This window comes from Bos grunniens, chromosome 12 (assembly GCF_055505025.1).
Source record: "Bos grunniens cultivar Pamir isolate PY7600 chromosome 12, Bosgru_T2T1.0, whole genome shotgun sequence".
NCBI classification, from domain to species: domain Eukaryota; kingdom Metazoa; phylum Chordata; class Mammalia; order Artiodactyla; family Bovidae; genus Bos; species Bos grunniens.
Window position 1 is genome coordinate 73,217,176 of NC_141176.1, and position 24,465 is coordinate 73,241,640.

The 24,465-nt window shown below is 44.0% G+C and overlaps 1 protein-coding gene across 3 annotated transcripts in view; it reads left to right on the forward strand.

The window, feature by feature from the left end:
• The window catches only part of LOC147361895 (ATP-binding cassette sub-family C member 4-like), a 228,591-nt gene that overhangs the window by 28,200 nt on the left and 175,926 nt on the right, over positions 1 to 24,465 (forward strand). For all 3 annotated transcript variants that reach the window (XM_086330214.1, XM_086330212.1, XM_086330213.1), the window contains exons 9-14: positions 2,816 to 2,917; positions 4,966 to 5,055; positions 9,028 to 9,219; positions 15,061 to 15,155; positions 15,379 to 15,465; positions 22,112 to 22,208. In XM_086330214.1, coding sequence (XP_086186340.1) covers positions 2,816 to 2,917; positions 4,966 to 5,055; positions 9,028 to 9,219; positions 15,061 to 15,155; positions 15,379 to 15,465; positions 22,112 to 22,208 — 663 coding nt within the window. The remainder of the gene's footprint in view (positions 1 to 2,815; positions 2,918 to 4,965; positions 5,056 to 9,027; positions 9,220 to 15,060; positions 15,156 to 15,378; positions 15,466 to 22,111; positions 22,209 to 24,465) is intronic.

Below are 24,465 nucleotides of genomic sequence, written 5' to 3' on the forward strand. Positions count from 1 at the left end.
TAAAAACACATGAATGATGTAGTGTCTCCCCTCTGTGTGACTTAGTATTCCTCAGGGGATTCAGAGGTAGGGAGGGCAGTGCCATCTGGGGATGTGCTGAGCTGGTTTCAGTAGGGTTAGTATTTGAGATGGATCAGAAGGGTGGGTGGGGTCAGTACTCAGGGTGTCCAGGCAGAGGCGGCGTGGGGAGCGTGGGCTTAGGTGCAGGTGAGCCACTGGGGTGGCGGTGGGGGGGCGGTGGTCAGGGTGTTAAGCTTGTGGACACTATCTGAGGGGCTGTAAGGCGATCAGGAGGGAGTGTCTTGGGGTGGGGTCAGTGATGTTGGGGAGGACTGGGGAAGGAAACAGCAAAAGAAAAGTTGCATTATTGAAATAACTAATAGTGAGTAAGATTCTGAAATTATGTTGTTTCAAGATGAAAAGAGAGTTGGAAGAGAGATGAATTGTGTCAGAACAGGCGATAGTGGTGGGGAGAGAGAACTCAAGCTGCAGTGGTTGAAAGCCAGCAAACGTGTCCTCAGACCACTCTCTGTCCATCCCTCCTCCTGATGGACATGGGCTCCGGGCGGATAGGAGTCACTGTGCTCAGTGATAGGTTCTCCGTGAGCTAGGATGAGTGGAGGAAGGAATTAATGAAAGCATCTTCCACCAGCTGATATTTGACAGAAATGCAAGGATCCTGTCTTTCTTTTCCCGCACAAGGGTTTTCACATTCAGTTTTGACCAGTTCTTCTTTTTAAGTACAAGTTTGCAATCACATTTATGACTCTGAGGCACAATAGATGGGGTGTCAAGATGTTTAAGGTAGTAGATTACTATTTATGTGTCATTTTCTTTCTCAAACATCCTCACATGCTTGTTTCAGTTTTTCCTGTGGGTCCTGTGGGATTTGGTTTACCTGTGGGTCCCAGAGGTACCCATGCTAAAGCTGCTTACAGAGGTCATTTGTTTTTCTCTCATGCAAGAATCCTTGTGAGGCTCTGTATGGGTTTCCTGGGGCTGCGGATACAAAATACCACAAAACATGTGGCTTAAAACCACAGGAATGTTTTGTTTCGCAGTCCTGGAGGCTAGAAGTCTGAAATCAGGTTATCAGCAGAGTCAGGATCCCTCTGAAACTGATAAGGGAGCATCCTTTCTTGTCTCTGCTAACTCTGAGTGGTTGCAGGCAAACCTTGGTGTTCCTTGGCTTGAAAGCTATCACCCCAGCCTCTATCTCCATCATCAGGTAGCTGTTTTTTGTGTGTCTATCTGTCTCTGCATTTCTCATAAGGACTCCAGTCATATTGGATTCAGGGCCCACCCTACTCCACTGTGATCTTCCTTTAATTGATTACATTTCCAACAACCAAATTTCCAAATAAAGTCACATTTTGAGCTAACTGGAGTTAGGATGTATCTTTTATGTGGTGATACAACTCTTCCCATAACAAGTCTCATGGTTAGTGTGAACCTCCGTGGTGTTGGGACCCAGACTCTTTCTCTCTTCTTATGTTACTCCACTGCATGTGACCTTGACCCCGCTGGCAGCCCCCAAGGCCCAGGCTGGGATGGAGGAAGGTCCTGGTTGTTGTCACTCTCCACTGCCCTGGATTTAGTCACGTGGCTGCTCCTGTCTGCTTGGGAGCCTCGAGACAGAGGGAGGGCCTCCTTCCAGGCTGCCACATGCAGGTAAAATCCAGGGTTTGTTACCTCAGAAGAACAAGAGCAGATTTCAAGGACAGCCAGCAGTCTCTGCCTCTTGTTCACAGTTTTGGGGACCTTGGGGAGTGGGAGTGGTCTAAGTTGTTTGTTCAGTTTCTCTATTGCTCTAGCTTTTCTCATTGAATTATATCTAGCATTTGCAAGGCAAGAGGGAATTTTCTTGTATGTGTTTGTCAGCTTTGTAGCAATTTATAAGACTTTGTTTTATTCAGCTACTTTGCATCAGTTAGTTGCAAAGTGGTGTAGAAGATAACAAAAAGTGAGAGGTGCAGCCATTCCTGCTGTGGAGGAAAGAGGGCATGGACTAAGAAGAGGCAGTGATTGTGAAAAGATGCTTGTGAAATATTTTTTAAGACATAGAAACTTACACAGTTTTCTTTTTAGAATGATGACTTAGTAATAGTTAATGACAAGCAGTGATGTGGTATTGACACACACGAGGGGAAAGCAGAGTGTACAGGGTTTGCACTCAGAGTCTCTGTCGTTGGTCTTGTGTTCCCAGCCTGTCCTGTGCCACCTGCTTCCTGACGGCCTAGGGAGGGCCTTCCTCTCGGTGTTCTAGCAGTGTTGCATGGTGCTTGGCACCTGGTGGGATTCAGTTAGTATTTATGAAATAATTTCCTACCAGCTCACCTGTTGATTGTTGGTAACACAAAAGTAAAACAATAAAAATGTCCAGGTTCTAAATGTATTGGAGTTTGAAGCCACATTTTCTTCTTAGAGAGGAACCAATACAGTTGTTGAGAAAGTAACAAAGATAACCTCATGGCCAGGAATTCTTATTTATTTATTTTATACACACACACAAACACACAGACACACACACATACGTACTCTATATATGTGTGTATATGCTATGTTATATATATATATATATATGCTATACTCTATTATATACTTAGTTGTACATATAATAATGATACATTACATACTATATACTATTTAATATTTCTTATGTGAACCAAGACCTAATAAAATACAGCTGTAAAATGATAGGTAGGTATAAATGATAGGTATAAAACTTTTTATTGCCAATTCCAGAGAAGCACTTGTTTTGTTTGTGCTTTGTTCCTGCAGTATAAACAATCTATGTTTTGCTTTTTTTCTGTAGAACTTTTTGTTACTTGATGAGATAACACAGTGCTACCCTCTGCTGCCATCAGATGGTAAAACAATCGTGGATGTGCAAGCTTTTACAGCTTCTTGGGAAAAGGTAAGAAACTTTGCTTTCCAAAATTATGACTGCTAAAAGATAGCTGTGACATAGATTTATTAGAGAAATTTGAGATTTTATATATACTGTAAAATGTGACTTGCTCATTTACTTATAATATATTATAAAAATTCTCAGAATCAGGGATGAGGTTTGCAATGAATGGAGATTAAGTGTAAAATCAGCCTGAGGCATTTGACATGTTACTCGTTTTCTCATTTTCAAGAGAGCTTTCAGTGTATTAGCACATGTTGAACTTGAAGTATATAAATTCTTCTTTTTAATTTTTAGTTTATTTTTCATCATGTTTTATTACAGAGTACTAAATATAATTCCCTGTGCTATACAATAGGATCAACTTAAACAAAAGATATAGAGCACAAATAGCTTTTCTTGAAAACCCAGATCTAATATTTTGAGCTGAAGTGTGAAGTGTCAGTTGCTTCTCTTGTCTCTGAGTCTTTGTGACCCCCTGGACTGTAGCCCACCAGGCCCCTCTGTCCATGGGGATGGATGCCCACTCCAGCATTTCTGTTGTTGTTGTTCAGTTGCTCAGTCTTGTCCAAATCGTATCGACTCCATAAACTGCAGCATGCCAGACTCCCTTGTGCATCACCAACTCCAGGAGCTTGCTCAAACTCATGTCCATCGAGTCATTGATGCCATCCAACCATCTCATCTTCTGTTGTCCCCTTCTTCTCCTGCCTTCAGTCTTTCCCAGCATCAGGGTCTTTTCTAATGAGTCTACTCTTCGCATCAGGTGGCCGAAGTATTAGTTTCAGCTTCAGCATCAGTCCTTCCAATGAATATGCAAGATTGATTTCCTTTAGGATTGACTTGTTTGATCTCCTTGCTGTTCAAGGGACTCTCAAGAGTCTTCTCTAACACCACAGTTCAAAAGCATCAATTCTTCAGTGCTCAGCCTTCTGTATGGTGAAAACTCTCACATCCATACATGACTACTGGAAAAACCATAGCTTTGATTAGATAGATGGGCCTTTATCAGCAAAGTAACATCTTTGCTTTTCAATATACAGTCTAGGTTTGTCATAGCTCTTGTGCCAAGGAGCAAGCATCTTTGAATTTCATGGCTGCAGTCACTGTCTGAAGTGATTTTGGAACACAAGAAAATAAAATCTGTCACTGTTTCCACTTTCTATTTGCCATGAAGTGATGGGACCAGATGCCATGATCTTAGTTGTTCAAATGTTGAGTTTTAAGCCAACATTCACTCTTTTTCACTCTCCTCTCTCACCTTCATCAAGAGGCTCTTTAGTTCTTCTTCATTCTCTGCCATTAAGTGGCATCATCTGCATGTTTGAGATTATTGATATTCTATCAGAATTCTAGATTCCATTTTGTGATCATCTAGCCGTTTGCATCATATAATCTGTATAAAAGTTAAACAAGTAGGGTGACCATATACAGCTTTGACATACTCCTTTCCTGATTTTGAACCAGTCTGTTGTTGCATGTCCAGTTCTAACTGTTGCTTCTTGACCTGCATTCAGGTTTCTCAGAAGGCAAGTAATGTGGTCTGGTGTTCCCATCTCTAGAAGAATTTTCCACAGTTTGTTGTGATCCACACAGTCAAAGGCTTTAGTCAATGAAGCAGAAGTAGATGTTTTTCTGGAATGACCTTGCTTTTCTGTGATCTAACAGATGTCAGCAATTTGATCTCTGGTTCCTCTGCCTTTTCTAATTCCAGCTTATACATCTGAAAGATCTCAGTTTACATACTGCTGAAGCCTAGCTTGAAGAATTTTGAGCAATACTTTGCTAGCACATGAAATGAGTGCAATTGGGTGGTAGTTGGAAAAAAAGAAGGAAACTTCCTAAAGTGAACTAAAGCTACCTCAAATCCCCAAAGAGATAAAATTTGATGAAGAGGTCTCCAGGACACAATATCTTATAATAGGAAAAGGAAAAATATGGGTTATATTTTGCATATCAATTATGTTGATTATTGTTATATTTTCCACTTTCTAAAAAAAAATTGTGTTACTTTATTAAAATGGGTAAATTAAATACAAAACTTTAATTTGTAGGCATCAGAGACCCCAACCCTACAAGGACTTTCCTTTACTGTCAGACCTGGTGAACTATTAGCTGTGGTTGGACCTGTGGGAGCAGGAAAGGTAAGTTAATGATGTCTTTTGTCAGCTTGATGCAACACCACAGCTCCTGTTAAATTCTCAGAATAGATCCCAGATCTGTGTGTGACTCAGTTTGAATTGAGTGTATCTAGAATAGTGTCTCTCTAGGTGTGTTCATGGAACATTCATTTTACAAGAATGTTTCATGGCGAAATAAATCAGGATAAATGTACACCATCTTTTCGTTCTTGGTGCTTCCCGTTTCCCAGCTAGGAACTGCCTGTGCGGAATTTGGATGTCTCAGTGAAGAAAAGTATTTATGTGACAGCTGTTCTGGATTAAATTAAATTAAATTAGACTTAAATTGAGAAAGTGGGGGAAACCAATAGACCATTCAGGTATGACCTAAATCAAATCTCTTATGGAACTGGAAGTGAGAAATAGATTTAAGGGACTAGATCGAACAGACAGAGTGCATGACGAACTATGGATGGAAGTTCGTGACTTTGTACAGGAGACAGGGATCAAGACCATCCCCAAGAAAAATAAATGCAAAAAAGCAAAATGGCTGTCTGAGGAGGCATTGCAAATAGCTGTGAAAAGAATAGAAGCAAAAAGCAAAGGAGAAAGGGAAAGATAAACCCATTTGAATGCAGAGTTCCAAAGAATAGCAAGGAGAGATAAGAAAGCCTTCCTTATCAATCAATGCAAACAAATAGAGGAAAACAATAGAATGGGAAAGACTAGAGATCTCTTCAAGAAAATTAGATATACCAGGGGAACATTTCATGCAAAGATGGACTTGATAAAGGACATAAATGATAGGGATCTAACAGAAGCAGAAGATATTAAGAAGAGATGGCAAGAATACACAGAAGAACTGTACAAAAAAGATCTTCATGATCCAGATAATCATGATGATGTGATCACTCACCTAGAGCCAGACATAATGGAATCTGAAGTCAAGTGGGCCTTAGGAAGCATTATTACAAACAAAGCTAGTGGCGGTTTTGGAATTCCAGTTGAGCTCTTTCAAATCCTAAAAGATAATGCTTTGAAAGTGCTGCACTCAATATGTCAGCAAATTTGGAAAACTCAGCAGTGGCCACAGGACTGGAAAAGGTCAGTTTTCATTCCAATCCCAAAGAAAGGCAATGCCAAAGAATGCTCAAACTACCACACAATTGCACTCATCTTATACGCTAGTAAAGTAATGCTCCCAATTCTCCAAGCCAGGCTTCAGCAATACGTGAACCGTGAACTTCCAGATGTTCAAGCTGGTTTTGGAAAAGGCAGAGGAAACAGAGATCAAATTGCCAACATGTGCTGGATCATGGAAAAAGCAAATGAGTTCCAGAAAAAACATCTACTTCTGCTTTCTTGACTATGCCAAAGCCTTTGACTGTGTGGATCACAATAAACTGTGGAAAATTCTGAAAGAGATGGGAATAACAGACCACCTGACATGCCTCCTGAGAAACCTGTATGCAGGTCAGGAAGCAACAGTTAGAACTGGACATGGAACAACAACTGGTTCCAAATCAGATAAGGAGTACTTCAAGCCTGTATATCTTCATCCTGCTTATTTAACTTGTATGCAGAGTACATCATGAGAAACATTGGGCTGGAAGAAGCACAAGCTGGAATCAAGATTGCTGGCAGAAATATCAATAACCTCGGATATGCAGATGACACCACCCTTATGGCAGAAAGTGAAGAGGAACTAAAGAGCCTCTTGATGAAAGTGAAAGAGGAGAGTGAAAAGTTGGCTTAAAGCTCAACATTCAGAAAACTAAGATCATGGCATCCAGTCCCATCACTTCATGGGAAACAGATGTGGAAACAGTGGAAACAGTGTCAGACTTTATTTTTGGGGGCTCCAAAATCACTGCAGATGGTGATTGCAGCCATGAAATTAAAAGATGCTTACTCCTTGGTAAGAAAATTATGACGAACCTAGACAGCAGATTAAAAAGCAGAGACATTACTTTGTTAACAAAAGTCCATCTAGTCAAGGCTATGGTTTTTCCAGTGGTCATGTATGGATGTGAGAGTTGGACTGTGAAGAAAGCTGTGTGCCAAAGAATTGTTGCTTTTGAATTGTTGTGTTGGAGAAGACTCTTGAGAGTCCCTTGGACTGCAAGGAGGTCCAACCAGTCCATCCTAAAGGAGATCAGTCCTGGGTGTTCATTGGAAGGACTGAAGTTGAAGCTGAAACTCTAATACTTTGGCCACCTGATGGGAAGAGCTGACTCATTGGGAAAGACCCTGATGCTAGGAAAGATTGAAGGCAGGAGAAGGGGATGACAGAGGATGAGATGGTTGGATTGCATCACAGACTCAATGGACATCAGTTTGGGTAAACTCTGTGAGTTGGTGATGGACAGGCAGGCCTGATGTGCTGTGGTTCATGGGGTTACAAAGAGTCAGACATGACTGAGCAGCTGAACTGATACTGTTCAGGATAGACAGAGACAATGGGGACTTCTTTTCATCTTAGTGGCCCTTCCAGGATATCTGGAGATCATAAAGGCTCTTCCCAGAAGCTTTGAGCATTTCCTCCTATGACTTGACATGATCCCATCAGTGTATGTGTAATGAATGTGCAGCCATGTGCTGGAGATAAAGGTACAGAAGTGAGCAAGACCCTGACTCTCTGCCTTTCAGAGGCAATCAGGTTGTGGGGTGAAACAGATATGCAGTCATATTATTTCAGCCCAGTGTCATGAGCACTCAGATGGTGTGGATACACACACGCCACATCTGTGCGATGTTGAAGATTGAAATGAAAGGTGCACATACACTTGGTCTGAAACAACAAAATACAGAAACCTAATGTGGGATGTGGGCTTCCCTGGTGGCTCAGTGGTAAAATAATCCCCTGCTAATGCAGGAAACACAGGTTCGGTCCCTGGTCTGGGAAGTTCCCACCTCCCAGTTGTGGAACAACTAATCCCGTGCACCACAACTGTTGGGCCTCTGCTCTGGGGCCTGAAGCTGCAACAACTGAGCCCACGGGCCACAACTGCTGAAGCCTGCCCACTAGAGCCTCAACAAGAAAACCCTCATGCACTGCAATGATGACCCAGTGCAAGCAAAAATAAATAAAATTAAGAATTGTGGTATGGCAGAAACAGATACAACATTGTAAAAAAAAAATGAAAAAGATAAAAGAACTAAAAATAAATAAAATTATTTTTAAAAATGTGGGATGTGTACATGAAAGGGTGCTGATTTCCTCTGTCATGGACTTTTGGTCTGTAGACACAAATTACTTGAGAGTTCTTCAGTTGGCTATATTCTTCACACATAGCTTTTTAAGAACAAGTGTTTGTCAAGTAAAGGATACCAGATGCAGGAACAATTGCACTGAATATCAGATATATCAAATACACATCCTGCAGGGCTCTACTAAAGAAGGATGTTGCTGCTGCTGCTACTGCGGCTAAGTTGCTTCAGTTGTGTCCAAATCTGTGTGACCTCATGGACGGCAGCCCACCAGTCTCCCCCTTCCCTGGGATTCTCCAGGCAAGAAAACTGGAGTGGGTTTCCATTTCCTTCTCCAATGCATGAAAGTGAAAAGTGAAAGTGAAGTCACTCAGTCATGTCCAACTCTTAGCAACCCCATGGACTGCAGCCTACCAGGCTCCTCCGTCCATGGGGTTTTCAGGCCAAAGTACTGGAGTGGGTTGCCATTGCCTTCTCCGAGAGAAGGATGTTAAACATTCTCAATTATTCTTTGCTAAGTAGAATTTCATCTGGGGGGATACTCGAGCAGAGTAGACTGTTTATACTATTAATATATTCCTTATCAGTCATTTTCATTGACCATTAGTGTTATTTTCACTTTTTTTGTTGTTGTTGTTTTGGTCTCAACTGTGAGGGCTGTACTTTATCCTGTTGAAAGAAAGGGTTCTATCATGTATCAAGTGCCAGGGTGGGTCAGCTGTGCTGTGGGGCGTGTTCCATCCTGAGTGCACCCTGTTCACGTGTGTGTGTTGCCATCTGTTTCAGTCGTCACTGCTAAACGCTCTGCTGCGGGAGCTGCCCCCGAGCCAGGGACAGGTCAGCGTGCATGGGAGGATCGCATATGTTTCTCAGCAGCCCTGGGTGTTTCCAGGGACTGTAAAGAGTAACATTTTATTTGGGAAGAAATATAAAGAAGACAGATATGAAGAAGTAATAAGGGCTTGTGCTTTGGAAAAGGTGAGTAATGACTTCTGTGTTGCATATACTTGAATTTCATTTTTTTAATATAAATTTATTTATTTTAATTGGGGGTTTATTACTTTACAATATTGTATTGGTTTTGCCATACATCAACATGAATCCACCACAGGTATACACGTGTTCCCCATCCTGAACCCTCCTCCCACCTCCCTCCCCATACCATCCCTCTGGGTCATCTCAGTGCACCAGCCCCAAGCATCCAGTATCATGCATTGAACCTGGACTGGCGATTCATTTCATATATGATATTATACATGTTTCAATGCCATTCTCCCAAATCATCCCACCCTATCCCTCTCCCACAGAGTCCAAAAGATTGTTCTATACATCTGTATCTCTTTTGCTGTCTCGTATACAGGGTTATCATTACCATCTTTCTAAATTCCATATATATGCATTAATATACTGTATCAGTGTTTTTCTTTCTGGCTTACTTCACTCTGTATAATAGGCTCCAGTTTCATCCACCTCATTAGAACTGATTCAAATGTATTCTTTTTAATGGCTGAGTAATACTCCATTGTGTATATGTACCAAAGCTTTCTTATCCATTCATCTGCTGATGGACATCTAGGTTGCTTCCATGTCCTGGCTATTATAAACAGCACTTCGATGAACATTGGGGTACACGTGTCTCTTTCAATTCTGGTTTCCTCGGTGTGTATGCCCAGCAGTGGGATTGCTGGGTCATAAGGCAGTTCTATTTCCAGTTTTTTAAGGAATCTCCACAGTGTTCTCCATAGTGGCTGTACTAGTTTGCATTCCCACCAACAGTGTAAAAGGGTTCCCTATGATAGTGGTTTACACTACAAGGTTTGTTAAAAGTTCTTTTTAAAAAATAGATTTTTGAATGTTGCTTAACATTTAAGTTGGTCTGGATAAATCAGCTGCTGCTGCTAAGTCACTTCAGTCATGTCCAACTCTGTGCGACCCCATGGACTGCAGCCTACCAGGCTGCTCCGTCCATGGGATTCTCCAGGCAATAACAGTGGAGTGGGTTTCCATTTCCTTCTCCGATGCATGAAAGTGGAAAGTGAAAGTGAAGTCGCTCAGTCGTGTTCAACTCTTAGTGACCCCATGGACTGCAGCCTACCAGGCTCCTCCATCCATGGGATTTTCCAGGCAACAGTACTGGAGTGGGGTGCCATCGCCTTCTCCAGATAAATCAGCAGGCTTACATAAAAAAGCATATGTATTTACATATGCTGTCATTTTAATTCTTATAGGTTAGTAACACAGAATACATTATCTGGAGGGGGGATTGTTTCATTCTGTGAAGTTTTCATTCACTTTCAACATTTTTTAATGGAAAGCTATAAATATTTACAATAACAGCATAGTATAATGAACCCTCATGTACCCACCCCCAGCTTCAGCCAGAATCAGCTGGTGGCCAGTCTTGCTGCATCTCTACCCCTGCCAGCCCCATCCCAACCCCAGAGTATTGTGGAGCCGATCCTAGACCTCAGATCAGTTCATCTGTAAACATTTCATTATTTTTCTCTAAAAGATGGGAAAGCTTTGGGGGAAAAAAATCACTACTTTATTTCATCTGAAAAATACCTCAAATTCCTGAATATCACCCACCTGCTAGTCTGTGTTTACATGCTGCTGATCATCTCACTGAGAAATCTTCACCATTGTTGGAAGCCACACAAGGTCTGCCCCCTGCACTTGGCTGATGCCTCCTTGGTCCCGTTTAGTCTGTGAGGTTCTCTCACCACTTCATTTTTGACTTGTAATTTATTATTTAAGGAAACCGGAATGGTTTAAAATTTCTTTTTAATACTGCGTCATTTCACTGAGGGAGATTGTTTTTAGAAATGGCATTGAGTTTCACAGAGAATGGTAAGACGAAAGGTTTAACTGTATTTGGGGAATTAAATAAGATTAGTGAGTAAACCATGAGACCTAAACTTAAGTGACAGGAGAATACAATTGACAAAAAGCAAGGAAAAAGAGTAAATGATGTTAAATACTATGTTACTCTCTTGGGTTGTAAAAAAAAACAATGAATAATATCATTAAAGGTCTCCCCCTGGGGTCTCTTCAGTGCAGTCTGGATATCTGACTGTTCTTTTGTACTGTGAGGAAAAGACAGGGACAGATTTTCAAAGGTGTGGTATTGAAGGCTCCAGACCTGCTTTGTGAGGAAATCGTGATTCTCGTGGAACAAGGGCTTGAACATCATAGGTTGCATCAGATGTGTGTGTTCATGCTAAGTCACTTCAGTCGTGTCCAGCTCTTCAGCCCTATGAACTGTAGCCTGCCAGACTCCTTTGTCCATTGGATTCTCCAGGCAAGAATACTGGAGTGGATTGCCATTTCCTTCCCCAGGGGATCCTCCCAACCCAGGGATCAAACCCAAGTCTCTGTCTCCTGCATTGGTGGGTGGGTTCTTTACCACCAGCACCACCTGGGAAGCCCTGCATCAGGTAAGCAGCATTTCACAATGATGTGGACACACAGAATTGCTTGTTTAATGGGCCTGTTTCTTTACTTCAGGTTCTTGTTCATGGGTGACTGTATATTTGCAGAAATGATGTCAAGTTAGCAGGAATTAGCTAGATTTTTATTAAATAGTCTAGATACCATATACGGAGAAGGCAATGGCACCCCACTCCAGTACTCTTGCCTGGAAAATCCCAAGGATGGAGGAGCCTGGTGGGCTGCAGTCCATGGAGTTGCTACGAGTTGGGCAGGACTGAGTGACTTCACTTTCACTTTTCACTTTCCTGCATTGGAGAAGGAAATGGCAACCCACTCCAGTGTTCTTGCCTGGAGAATCCCAGGGACGGAGGAGACTGATGGGCTGCTGTCTATGGGGTGGCACAGAGTCAGAGACGACTGAAGGAACTTAACAGCAGATACCATATAAGAAGGGAAAGCAAATGCAGAACAGTGAGAACAGTAGCTCCCATTAATTCAGAGTCATTTTTCTGCCTTTCACACATGTGCATGCACACACCTAAAAAGGTTTATGAGTTATTCATTATTTTTTTTATTTAATTTTATTTTTTAACTTTACAATATTTTATTGGTTTTGCCATATATCGAAATGAATCCACCACAGGTATACACGTGTTCCCCATCCTGAACCCTCCTCCCTCCCCGTACCATCCCTCTGAGTCGTTCCAGTGCACCAGCCCCAAGCATCCAGTATCGTGCATTGAACCTGGAGTAGTGACTCGTTTCATATATGATATTATACATGTTTCAATGCCATTCTCTCAAATCATCCCACCCTCTCCCTCTCCCACAGAGTCCACAAGACTGTTCTATACATCAGTGTCTCTTTTGCAGTCTCATATACAGAGTTATTGTTACCATCTTTCTAAATTCCATATGTATGCATTAGTATACTGTATTGGTGTTTTTCCTTCTGGCTTACTTCACTCTGTATAATAGGCTCCAGTTTCATCCACCTCATTAGAACTGATCCAAATGTATTCTTTTTAATGGCTGAGTAATACTCCATTGTGGATATGTACCACAGCTTTCTTATCCATTCGTCTGCTGATGGACATCTAGGTTGCTTCCATGTCCTGGCTATTATAAACAGTGCTGCGATGAACATTGGGGTACACGTGTCTCTTTCCCTTCTGGTTTCCTCAGTGTGTATGCCCAGCAGTGGGATTACTGGGTCATATGGCAGTTCTATTTCCAGTTTTTTAAGGAATCTCCACAGTGTTCTCCATAGTGGCTGTACTAGTTTGCATTCCCACCAACAGTGTAAGAGGGTTCCCTTTTCTCCACACCTTCTCCAGCATGTATTGCTTGTAGACTTTTGGATTGCAGCCATTCTGACTGGCATGGAATGGTACCTCATAGTGGTTTTGATTTGCATTTCTCTGATAATGAGTGATGTTGAGCATCTTTTCATGTGTTTGTTAGCCATCTATATGTCTTCTTTGGAAAAATGCCTATTTAGTTCTTTGGCCCATTTTTTGATTGGGTCGTTTATTTTTCTGGAATTGAGCTGCAGGAGTTGCTTTTATATTTTTGAGATTAGTTGTTTGTCCTTTGTTTCATTTGCTATTATTTTCTCCCATTCTGGAGGCTTTTTCACCTTGCTTATAGTTTCCTTTGTTGTTCAGAAGCTTTTAAATTTAATTAGGTCCCATTTGTTTATTTTTGCTTTTATTTCCAATATTCTGATTCCCAGATCCTCAGGTTACAACTTCATTTCCTTCTTAGTTTTGAGTTTTTCCTGCTTTCACAGACAAGCATCTGCTTAGTCCATCTGATCTTCTGGGTTTCCTGTGAGCACACCATTTCTTTCCTTTTGATTTTCCTGCCCAGCTTGCTATTTCTGCTCCCATTTCTTGTACAGACCTTATCTGTCACTTACTTTAAGTATTACTGTGAAGACTTGGGTCAGGTGTTATCCCTTCTCTGAAAGTGGGAAGCTGAGGCAGAGATCGGCAAACTGCCTTTTTAAGAGACACTCATTCCTTGATAAAAACAAGTCCTGTGCCTTCGCCAGCCTGGGCCACCAGCTCTCACACCTGTGTATCTAGCACGGACCTTCACACCTGCATGTACAACTGCAACATGACACCACTGCGAGGTCATCTCAGGTTGCCCATGAGCGAAGTTCCCTAAACCTGCATCCACCACCTGCCCTAACTCAGTAAATGGAGACCCTGTCCTTCCCCTTCCTCACCCCAAACATCACAATCTCCTCTTCTCTTACAGCCACACCCATCCTGTCAGCAGGTCCTTTGGCTCCACCTTCAACATGTGCCTGGAGTGTGACCCCATCTCTCCATTCCCACTGCTCTCACTCTGGTCCTGACCACCGTCATCTCTCACCTCAATTATCTGGGAACCTCCTCACTTGCATCCACCCTCACCCTTCCCCACTTACTGTCTGTTTTCTGTAATGCACAGGAGTGATTTCTTAAATCCTCAAACCAGGTCTGTCCCCCTCCTCCTGTTACTGGAGTGCCCCCAGGCTCCTCCTTTTCTGTCTCTGCCCTCACTCCCCTCATTCTCACTCCGCTCTCCTGCCTCCTTATCCTGAACCCCTTGGGCATCTCCCTGTGGCCCCTGCAGTCGCCCCTCCCTCTGTGAGCAGCAGCCTCTCCAGGTCTGCCTGAGCCCCTCCCCAGTCAGATCTGCTCACACCATCTCTGAGCAGAGCCCTCCCCCACAGTGTGGACTCACTTCCCTCCTTCACTCTCCATCCCCTTGAGCCGGCTTCCTTTTCCTTCCTGTCCTCAGTACTTGTGCTCAGGTTAATTTTCCATATCATCTGTCTTCCGTCATGGAAAGAAACTCTAGGAGCTTTGTTTCTTCACAGCTGAGTTCATTGTGCCCAAAGCAATGCCTGTCATACAGTAGGTCCTCAGTAAATATCTGTTAAAATGGTCAAACACATAGATGCTGTGCAAAACTACAGAATGAAAACAAATGAAAAACACTGAGAGGTTTTTTTTTTTCTTTTTTTTAATGTTCAAGGTCACAGTTTAGTTACTCTGACTTATACCCACTGCTCTAGCTTCCCAGGTAGCTTGGTGGGAAAGATTCCACTTGCCAGTACAGGAGACACAGGAGACACTGATTCGATCCCTGGGTCAGGAGGATCTCCTGGAGGACAAAACAACAAACCACTCCAGTGTTGTTGCCTGGAGAATCCCATGGACAGAGGAGCCTGACAAGCCCTAGTCCATGAGGTGACAAAGAGTTCAATACGACTTATCAGCTGAGCATGTATGCACATTAATCAAATACTTGTGTGAGGAACTAATGCTAAAAATGTAAGAAGGTAGTAGAATACATTTTATATATTTTTCCCCTTTTCTATCTGTATAGGATTTACAGCTTTTGGAGGAAGGAGATCTAACTGAAATAGGAGAAAGAGGAACCCCGCTGAGTGAAGGACAGAAAGCCCGGGTCAGCCTTGCCAGGTAAATGGGGTTTCAGTTGCCATCCTGCCCCTCCTCCTCCACGGATCCTAGTGGACATAAGCACACAGACCCCACTCACTGGATGGGCCTGTGTGATGCAGGGTCTTGGCCCTTTCCCTGGGCTCCTGGAAGGAATATAAAGTTGTTGGACAACATCATGATTCAGAGATGAGACCCAGGGAGTGTGAAGTGTCGTCTCCTGACGTCTCTCTGTGTTTTCTAGAGCCGTGTATCAGGACGCAGACATCTACCTCCTGGACGATCCACTCAGCGCAGTGGATGCAGGAGTCAGCAGGCACTTGTTTGAACAGTGAGTTTGTTCCTGTTTTCTATTGTTTCTTCTTTCCAAGTGCCCTTCAGAAATGATGGAAGAGAGCTCAGAAAGGTCTTTATGCTCCAGGAGACTCAGCTCCCTCTGCCCTGGTGTCCCTCCCTCACCTCCCTTCCCTCCACAGAAGATCCATCGTAGAGAAATCTTGCCTCATGAAGAGGTCAGGACAGGAAAATACAGCAGGTGCTTCCAGTGTGTGGGGGCAATGGGGTCCGTGCTTTAGAGAGTCAGGGATAGATGGCAGCTTCCCTCCTGCTACTTGCGGTTGATTGCCAGACACTCCAGGTGGATCCAGATGCCAGGAATAAGAAAGACGATATGGGGTTTTAAAATCAGAGAGAGAGACTCTATGACTCGGTACTTGGCTGCTAGTTTTTTCCCTCCATTATTTGCTTAAGGCACGTTAGAAGTGAAGTTTTCAGTACTGACATAGGGCTTCCATGGAAAGACCCTGTTGGTTTATGCTTGTTATTCTATCACTTTGGAAATAAAGTCTTTATTAAGTCTAGACTTAGTAAATTCTAGAATTTGAGAATCATGTATTCCACATCTGAGTATGATTTGGATCATTGCATGTTATTTCATGGATGCTTATTAGAATTAATACTTAGACCTACAATGTAGTGTCACCTATAATCTGGCTTAAGTCTTGACTCTCATTCCTGTTTCTAAAATGTTGAACTTGTCAGTGGCTCCTGGTTGGCTATACAATGACTAAAGTAGAACAACTCTGATTCTTTTCTATGTATAATGTGCCCTAATACACACTGACTGAGGCCTCTTATGGAGTCTAGATTGGCCTTTTTGAAAGCCTTGCAAACTTGTTTTTCTTCTAAAACAGCCTTCACATCTCCCCCATGGTCAAGTCACTTGCTGTTGGTCACTTTGTTAAAGCCAATGAGCCTTCCAGCTGCACTTATAAACACCCTGCTGTGTGCACTAAGATCAAATGCCCTTACGGATGTTATTTCATAAACCTCTTAGTTTACAAGAAGGACAGTGAGCCAGGAAATGGGAAGGACCCACACTGGGCAGAATAAGGGAGACTGGGACGCCCAGCTCTCATTCCTGCTTCTGAAGAACCTGTATCTATGTGGAGCTTGTTAAGACAGATGCCTGGAAAAAGCTCAGCCTAGTCAGGGTTTAGAGGGTTTTGATACAGGATATTAAGTGCGGAATGTAAAGTGGAAGTGTCAGCTGGAGGCTTTCACTGAAGTTGGAAAGGTCCCTGTGCCTGGAGCTGGGCAGGAAGTGTCATGGGGGCCTGAAGGTGGGGCAGGTATGTGGAGGCTGAGAGGAGGACCCAGTCCTTTGCTGAAGGAAGAGGAGAAGAAGCTCAGGTGTGGAGGGAGGAGGAAGCAGGGCTGTGAGGGGAATAGCAGGCACATCTTCGCCTGGAAGAGGCGGGGTGTGCAGCACAGAGGAGCTGTTTGGGAATTCTCTCTGTCAGGTCCTGTGTTTCTAGGACTGTGCCTGTCCAGGCTACTCTCATAGGACACCAGAGCTGGGTGGCTTAGAAATAACAGAAGTTTATCTCTCAAGGTTCTGGAGGCTGGAAAAGTCCTAGTCAGAGTGCTGAAAGATTCAGTCTGGTGAGGGTCCGATTCCTGCGGCCTCATGTGGTGGCTGAGGTGAGAGCCATGTGGGTCCCTTTTATAAGGACACTAATCCCTTGCATGGAGGCTCCACCCTCATGATCTGGTCCCTCCCCATGGCCTCACCTCCTAATACCAACACAGTGGGGATTAGGTCTCAATGTATGACTTCTGAGGAGGAAAACATTCAGTCTATAGCAAGTTGTCACAGATGGGGGTGCTCAAAGAATAGAAATTAAATTTCTCACGGTTCTTGAGGCTACAGGTTCAAGGTATGGGTGGTTTGGTTTCTCCTGAGACCTGTCTCCTTGGCTTCTGATCACATCCCCTCACTGTGTCCTCGCACGGTCGGGGTTTTGTCTACTTGCAGTGAGCAGGGGCTACTCTCTAGTTGTGGTGCGTGGACTTCTCATGGTGATGGCTTCTCTCGTTGCAGAGCCCAGCTCTATGGTATGTGGGCGAGTAGTTGAGGTTCCTGGGCTCCAGAGCACAGGCTCAGTGGTTATGGTGCATGGGCTGAGGTGTTTTGTGCTTGTGGGATCTTCCTGGGTCAGGGAAGAATCCCGTGTCTCCTGCACTGGCAGGTGGATTCTTTGCCACTGAACCACCAGCGAAGCCCCCTTTTGTATATTTTTGCTTATATGTCTATTGCCTTAGAAGACTGACCAAAGAAAACATAGGTATAATTTATGTCAGAGAATGTTTTTCCTGTGATCTCTACTGGGAGTTTTATGGTGTCATGTCTTATGGTTAAGTGTTTAAGCCATTTTGAGTTTATTTTTGTGCATGGTGAGGGGGTGTGTTCTAACTTTATTGATTTCATGCTTGTGTCTCTGTCCTTGTGTCTTAGTCTCTTCATCTAAGCACACCAGTCAGATTAGATTAGGTCCAGTATAATTAAGGGTAATGATTACCTCTTTAAAGTTCATGACACCAAATTCTAAGGTACTGATGACTCAGGTGACCACATGTGAATCTGAGGGGACGTGACTGATTTACAGGAGGTCCAGAATAGCAAAGCAGAGACTTCAGCAGGGTCTGCAAGTTTGAGAGGGAGGCCTGTGAGGAGCTCTGGGCTCTGGACACTAGGAGCTGGCTAGGAGCTGGGATTCCACATCCACTAAGCAGGCTTTGTTAGACTTTGGTGGAACCTGACCTTGTATAAAACGTGCTTGGTGTTGGGGTGATAAAAGAGTTGTGGAGATGGATGGTGGTGATGGTTGCACAGCAATGTGAATGTACTTAATGCCACTGAGCTGTAAGCTTAAAATAGCAAAAATGGTAAATTTCATGTTAGGTATATTGTAACACACATACAAACCTGAATAGTAGCACAGAATCCTTGAGAACAAGAGGGAACAGGGCAGATCACACATGGCATGGTCCCCAGCTGTCTGATCCGACCTCCCCTTTCCCAGCCTCTCCTCTTCATGACTTGATGAATTTTCCCTTAGAGAAGTGCCTGTGTCTTATCATCAGTTCAGTGACAGGAGCTTGTGCTGTGACAGGGATTTCCCACCCCCACCCTCCTGGCATCCTGAGTAGCTCAGCCTCCTTGTTCCCAGCACCCCACCCTGAGCTCACAAATGTGTGTCACCCCATCTTGTGAGCATCTGCACAAGTTCTCCATCACGGCAGGAACAGATTCTGCTAGTCATTGCATCTGTGTTACATGGAGGGGAGAGCAAGGCATTTTGGTGCCAAGTACAGGGTGCTGATTGCAGAAGTTCTCCTGAGTTCTTTTTCAAACACTGGAGATATTTATAAAATCTTTTCAGATATTTTGAGTATACCGCTTTGGATATATACTTGATAGAAGCAAGCTTAAGACTGTTGTTTGTAATCAGAACCACATTCTCTAGGGAAAGTTAAAGCAGAGAGCGTGAAAGAAATTTAGGAAACCACTCAGCAGCAACTGGAGAGTGTTCTCAATTCAGAGAATCAGATGGAACAATATGCTGTGAGGTATGGTGGTCGTGTGGAAGCTTAGTCAAAAGGAGGGTTTTGTATTACAAATGAATGAGTCACACTTTGCTTGCTGTTAACAGTTTCGTTCAGTCATGAATTTATATTCAAGGTCATTGAGGTCCATGACTTTTACAGCTTTATGCTGTGAACACAGTGGATTCTATCAGCTACAGAAGGTGAAGGCCTTATGTGAATTGATGCAGTCTCACCTGTGTCCAGCCATGGATCCCATCCTGGTTCAGCCCAACATCACTAGACCCCTGCCTCCTGCATCATCAGACCTTGGGGTCTGTCCTGATCAGACTCCCACACTGCTGTCTACACAGCTCACCCTCCTGTCTACACAGCTCACCCACCTGCTCCAGCCCTTCACGGACACACCTCCACCCACCACCACATTCACAAAGCAGCTCCAGGTCCTCAAACAAACAGGCTTCCTTGCTGTCTGCTCCCATCAGCCTTTCCAGTTCATCTGCACACCCACTCGGTGTCCAGCTGAGCTGGCTCTGTGGGGGTCCTTTCTCACTCCTGTCTGTCTGTACATACTGGTCCGTCTGTCCCAGAGCCAGGGAGCAGTGCCCCAGGACACAGAAGGAAGGTGGAGTATGGGACCTGCCATTCCCTCCTGCTCCTCCAGGGGGCGCGGTGCCCTCTGTCTTCCCCCAGCCCTCAGTGGGTGCACTTGACCATTTATGAGTCCCCCTGCCACCCATTGTAGCTCAGTTGGGAAAGAATCTGCCTGCAGTGCAGGAGACCCGGGTTCGACTCCTGGGTCAGGAAGATCCCCTGGAGAAGAAAATGGCAACCCACTCCAGTATTCTTGCCTGGAAAATCTCATGGACAGAGGAGCCTGGCGGGCTACAGTCCATGGGGTTGCAAGAGTCAGACAGACACGACTTAGCCACTAAACCACCACCATCGCCTGCCACCCATAAACTATGAATTCAGGAAAACACCTCAGTCCAGCGTGTTCTGTCCCAGGAACCCTGTACCTGCTGTGTCTTCTTCCAGGATGTTTCCCCACTTAGTCTCAGGGCTCCCGTGTCTCCACATCTAAGACAACAGCTGCTCTTCTTTTTCCTTCAGAGCACAGGTCACAGCCCAATAGTGGGTTTTCTATGCTTGCTCACTGTGTCCTCTACACGGTGCAGAGTATTGTCTTCTGTCTTGACCTGTGGGTGGATCCTCAGCACTTAGGACAGTGCCTGGCTCCTCAGCAAACTTCTGCTGATTGAATGAATGGAGGTGGGGCCTCTGTCTTTCTTGTATCGCCTCCACCACAAGATGCGTCCCCTCTTAATAGAGTCCTTATATAGGATTATATGTGGGATTATAGGATTAACACAGCCTTTATACAGGAATAACTGTTATACAACTGGTTGCTGACTCAGTCATTTCTATGGCATGACTTGGAAATCTTTACAAACTTGGAAAATAGTGTATTTTTCTAGTGATATGGATAAAAACATCATTTACGAAAAATTCAAAGGCATTAACTGATCTCTTCATTGTAATTATTTGTATTACCTCATCTGTGATGGGATGTTAGGAACAAAACATCTTAAAACTTTTGGGTTGGTTCATCTTGGACACAACACCCTGTCAGATTTGATTAACATCCACTTTAAGGGATTATTGGCAGGCAATTGTGAACCAAGGAGAAAAAAATCTGTTTTAGCACTAAATTTGAAAAGCTGTTAGTCAAGAAACTTAGGTATGAATGCTGAGCTAACACATGTCAAAATGTAAAAATGAATCCTTTTGGACTTAGCGAACGTATGGTATATGTGTTTACATTCCAGAGTCTTGTTTTTGAACACAGACTCAGTGTCCAGAGTGTCTCCTTAAGAGTTTTCTGACCCGAGTCCAAAGCACATGATTGCTCATGTTTAGGGAGAAGTGGAAAAGAAAGCTGACATTTGCTGAGTAGATTAGTGGTTTGATTTCTCAGAACATGTGGATGAGTTGTTTGATCTTGTTTTGAGATGAAGAAACTGAGGTTGAGTTGCTCATCTGATGTCAGGCTCATGAGAGGGACTGAGCTGCAGCCTGCTGCCTCCAGACTCTCCATCTGACTCACTCACAGGCTGAACTCTGGTCCAGGTTCCTGCAATTTGCTCTGCAAGGGGCTCGGACTCCCAGAGTACCTGCCTGAAGCCCTGCCTGTGGTCACTGGGGCCCCAGACCCACTTGCTTCCCTGGAGGGGTTGTGGACTTTGTGGGATGACACTGGGGCTGAGTTCCTAGGGGTCTACATTTGAAATGTAGGAGTAGATTTTTGGTTGTTTGTTTTTTACTGTGAAAACAATTTAAGGTTGAATAGTGAGGGGTGTCTTGACTAAGAGAACTGGTGGGTGCTCTGAGTCATTGGGTGATTTCCACTGTGATTTGGGCCATTTGGATTCTGTTCTTTTACTTTCGTATGTGGAAGGTGTTCACTCCAAATGAAAGACGTGATTCCTGGAGGGAACTGGGAGTTGTAGTGACTGATGGAGGCCACTCTGGCATTCATTTTCTATCTAATATTCTTTGGGAACATGTGTCTAGCAAATGCACTCTGGAAAAGATTACCAAGAACCTATTAATATTTTGTTGTGAATATTTACATCATTATAAATAATCTCCTAGAAAGCTGTCTAAGAATGTACACAAGTTTTAAATGACATAGATCCCTCTTCTCCCATTCCCGAATAGCAATAAAATAGTGTTTTAGTTTAGTCAAGTTTTGAGATCTCAGTATTACTCAGTTGTTTTCCTTTATGAAACGTAAATAATTGTTAAGCTGAGTTTTAGAGGAAAAAACTTAGCTGTTTTTGCCTCCTTCAATAGACTGGTTTTAAGAACTTTTTATGGCACTAGATTCAAATTTGCTGCTGATAAATTTAAGAAACTAGTTGGATTAATTGATTTATGTTTATTTAATTTTTATTATCGATTTGGTATTTAAACTAAAGATCTTTCACTGCTGTGTGGTCTTTGTCTCACTGTTTTCAAAATATAGGTTTTCAGTTTGAGGCATTCCATTAATGTGCTTTTGCTTACTGTGCCTTTTATATTTGTAGGTGTGTTTGTCAAGCCTTGAAGGATAAGATCACAATCTTAGTCACTCATCAGTTGCAGCACCTAAAAGATGCAAGTCAGATTCTGGTATTGAAAGATGTAAGTAATTTCTAGAAATCCGTGGAATTGCGAACACTCAGTTATGTTGAAGGACAGACCTCCCTGCAGGTCACTCTCTTTGAGTTCATGGTAAACGCCCTCTTCTCCCTCAGTTTTTGCCCCCTTCTTCTCAGAGCTGGTGTTCATGCCTTGGAGAATGAACCTAAAGCCCTGTAGAAATGTCATTATCACACTCTAAGCCATATAAACCCTCAAGTGTATAAAAGTGCAACCACAGTGTTATTGAATCATCACTATTCTAATGAAATTTGTTAAGGGTAATGTTGCAGTTTTATTTAGAACTTTTTAGTTTCTTCTTCCATGACTTAAGTCAAAGTGTATCACTTAGAAATTAGAGATTCTAAGATCTGTTGGTATCCAGGTCATTGTCATACATAGTTTGCCAAAAGAGCATCTTCCATTAATACCAGACGCGAGGCTGGGTAGCTGAGCACCCGGGTCAGAGACGTCCTCTCTACTGGTGTCCCAGTCTCTGGTATCCCTGCCGAGGCCTCTATGTGCCCAATATGTGTGGGAGCCTGTGCAGCAGGAGGACAAGGCCCTGCCTTCCTTGCACTCCTGTTCTGATGGGGAGGATGTGACAAAGAGGGTGATGTCCTGGCTGCCGGCCTGAGGAGCTGGTGCTCCACGGGGTCTGAGTGACATGAAGGTGGGGGCCACACAGTCACCTGGGGGAGGGGGTCTGAGGCAGGGGGTCCTAAGGAAGGAGCTGACCTGGCAGGTTGGAGGAACAGCAGGAAGACCAGAGTGTCTGAGGAGAGTGAGCAGGGGGATGGGAGGAGCTGGTCTCTGAGCTGTGGGCAGGGAGCCCGGAAGTGGAATGGAAGTCTTGGATGGTCCAGAGCAGAGGGGGGATGTCATCTGATGTGGGAGTTAAGAGAGTCCTCTGATGGTCACTGGAGGGGTGACAGAAGAAGCAGTCAGGAGTCTTAGTAAAGCTGAGAACACAGAAGTGTGAGCTCAGGCTAGGGTATCAGTTTCTAGAGCTGCCGTATCACAGCACTGCAAGCTGGGTGACAGCAGGACTTTATCGTCTCCTTGTTCTGGAGGCTACAAGTCCCAAATCCAGGTGCTGGCAGGGCCATGCTCTCCCTGAAGGCTCCAGGGGAGAATCCTTCCCTCCAGCCTCTGGTGTTCACCGGCCTTCCTTGGTGTTCCTTGGCTTCCAGCTGCAGCACTGTGGTCTCTGCCTCTGATGTCTTGTGGCCATCGTCCCCATGTCAGTCTGGGTCTCTTCTGTTCTCATAGCAACATCAGTCTTATTGGCTTTAGGGTCACCCTGCTCCAGTGTGACCTCATCTTAACTTGATTACATCTGTGAAGACCCTGTATCCAAATAAGGTCATCACGTCCCCAGGTGTCATGTTTGAGCACATCTTTTTGAGGAGGGGGCACCATCCAAGCCACAACTCTTAACATGGTTGGTGGTGTGTTGGAGATTAGTGAGAAGTGTTCAGACTTAGAGGTCATTGATGCTTCACTCCTTGGCTTGTTTACCTCTGGGCCTCAGCACCTCTGTCATTAACCCCTGACTGGTCCATAGGCCCTGACTTCTGAAATGAATCTCTGCTCTAAGAAAGATTATTAAGATACAGAACCCCTAACTCTCTAGAAGCAGTTCCATGTGTCAGCCCTTCTCCACTCCTCTAGGAATGGGGGGAGGGGCTAAGGGTTCTCAAGCTCGAGAGCAGTTGATTTCATGTGCAGAGGAGGCGATTCTAGTGTGTAAACCCCAGTGTTGACAGTGTTATGAGCACAGGATCAGTGGGCAGGAGTGTAACCTATTTCACCCATTTCTAGATTTTTTGGGGCCCCCTTAGTGCTTCCTTTGAGGACACTACCCCAATTTTAGTACTAATAAAACAACTATTTGTCCACTGGTGAGCACCCCTGCATGAATTGGGGTCCATCCTCATTGTCAGGTCCCTCTCTTCACAGCAGATGGGGGATGGCTGTCCCCTCATCCCCCCGGAATTGTCAGTGCTTGACTGTTGAGTGAAGTTGCTGTCTTTGTACCACCAGTCATTTAAATTTGCATATTACAGATTTGATGTGGTGAGTGGTAATTTCACTAAAGAGGTATGTGAATTTCACCTCCCAAGTGGAACACGGCATAATATATCCTGCATCATTTTCTAGTTCTGCAGTATCTGATGGTACCCAGATGCTTTCCTGCATTTCTCCCAGTGGACCCCCTCGAGGGAGAGGGGGAGAGGGGTCCCCAGCGAGGGTCCTG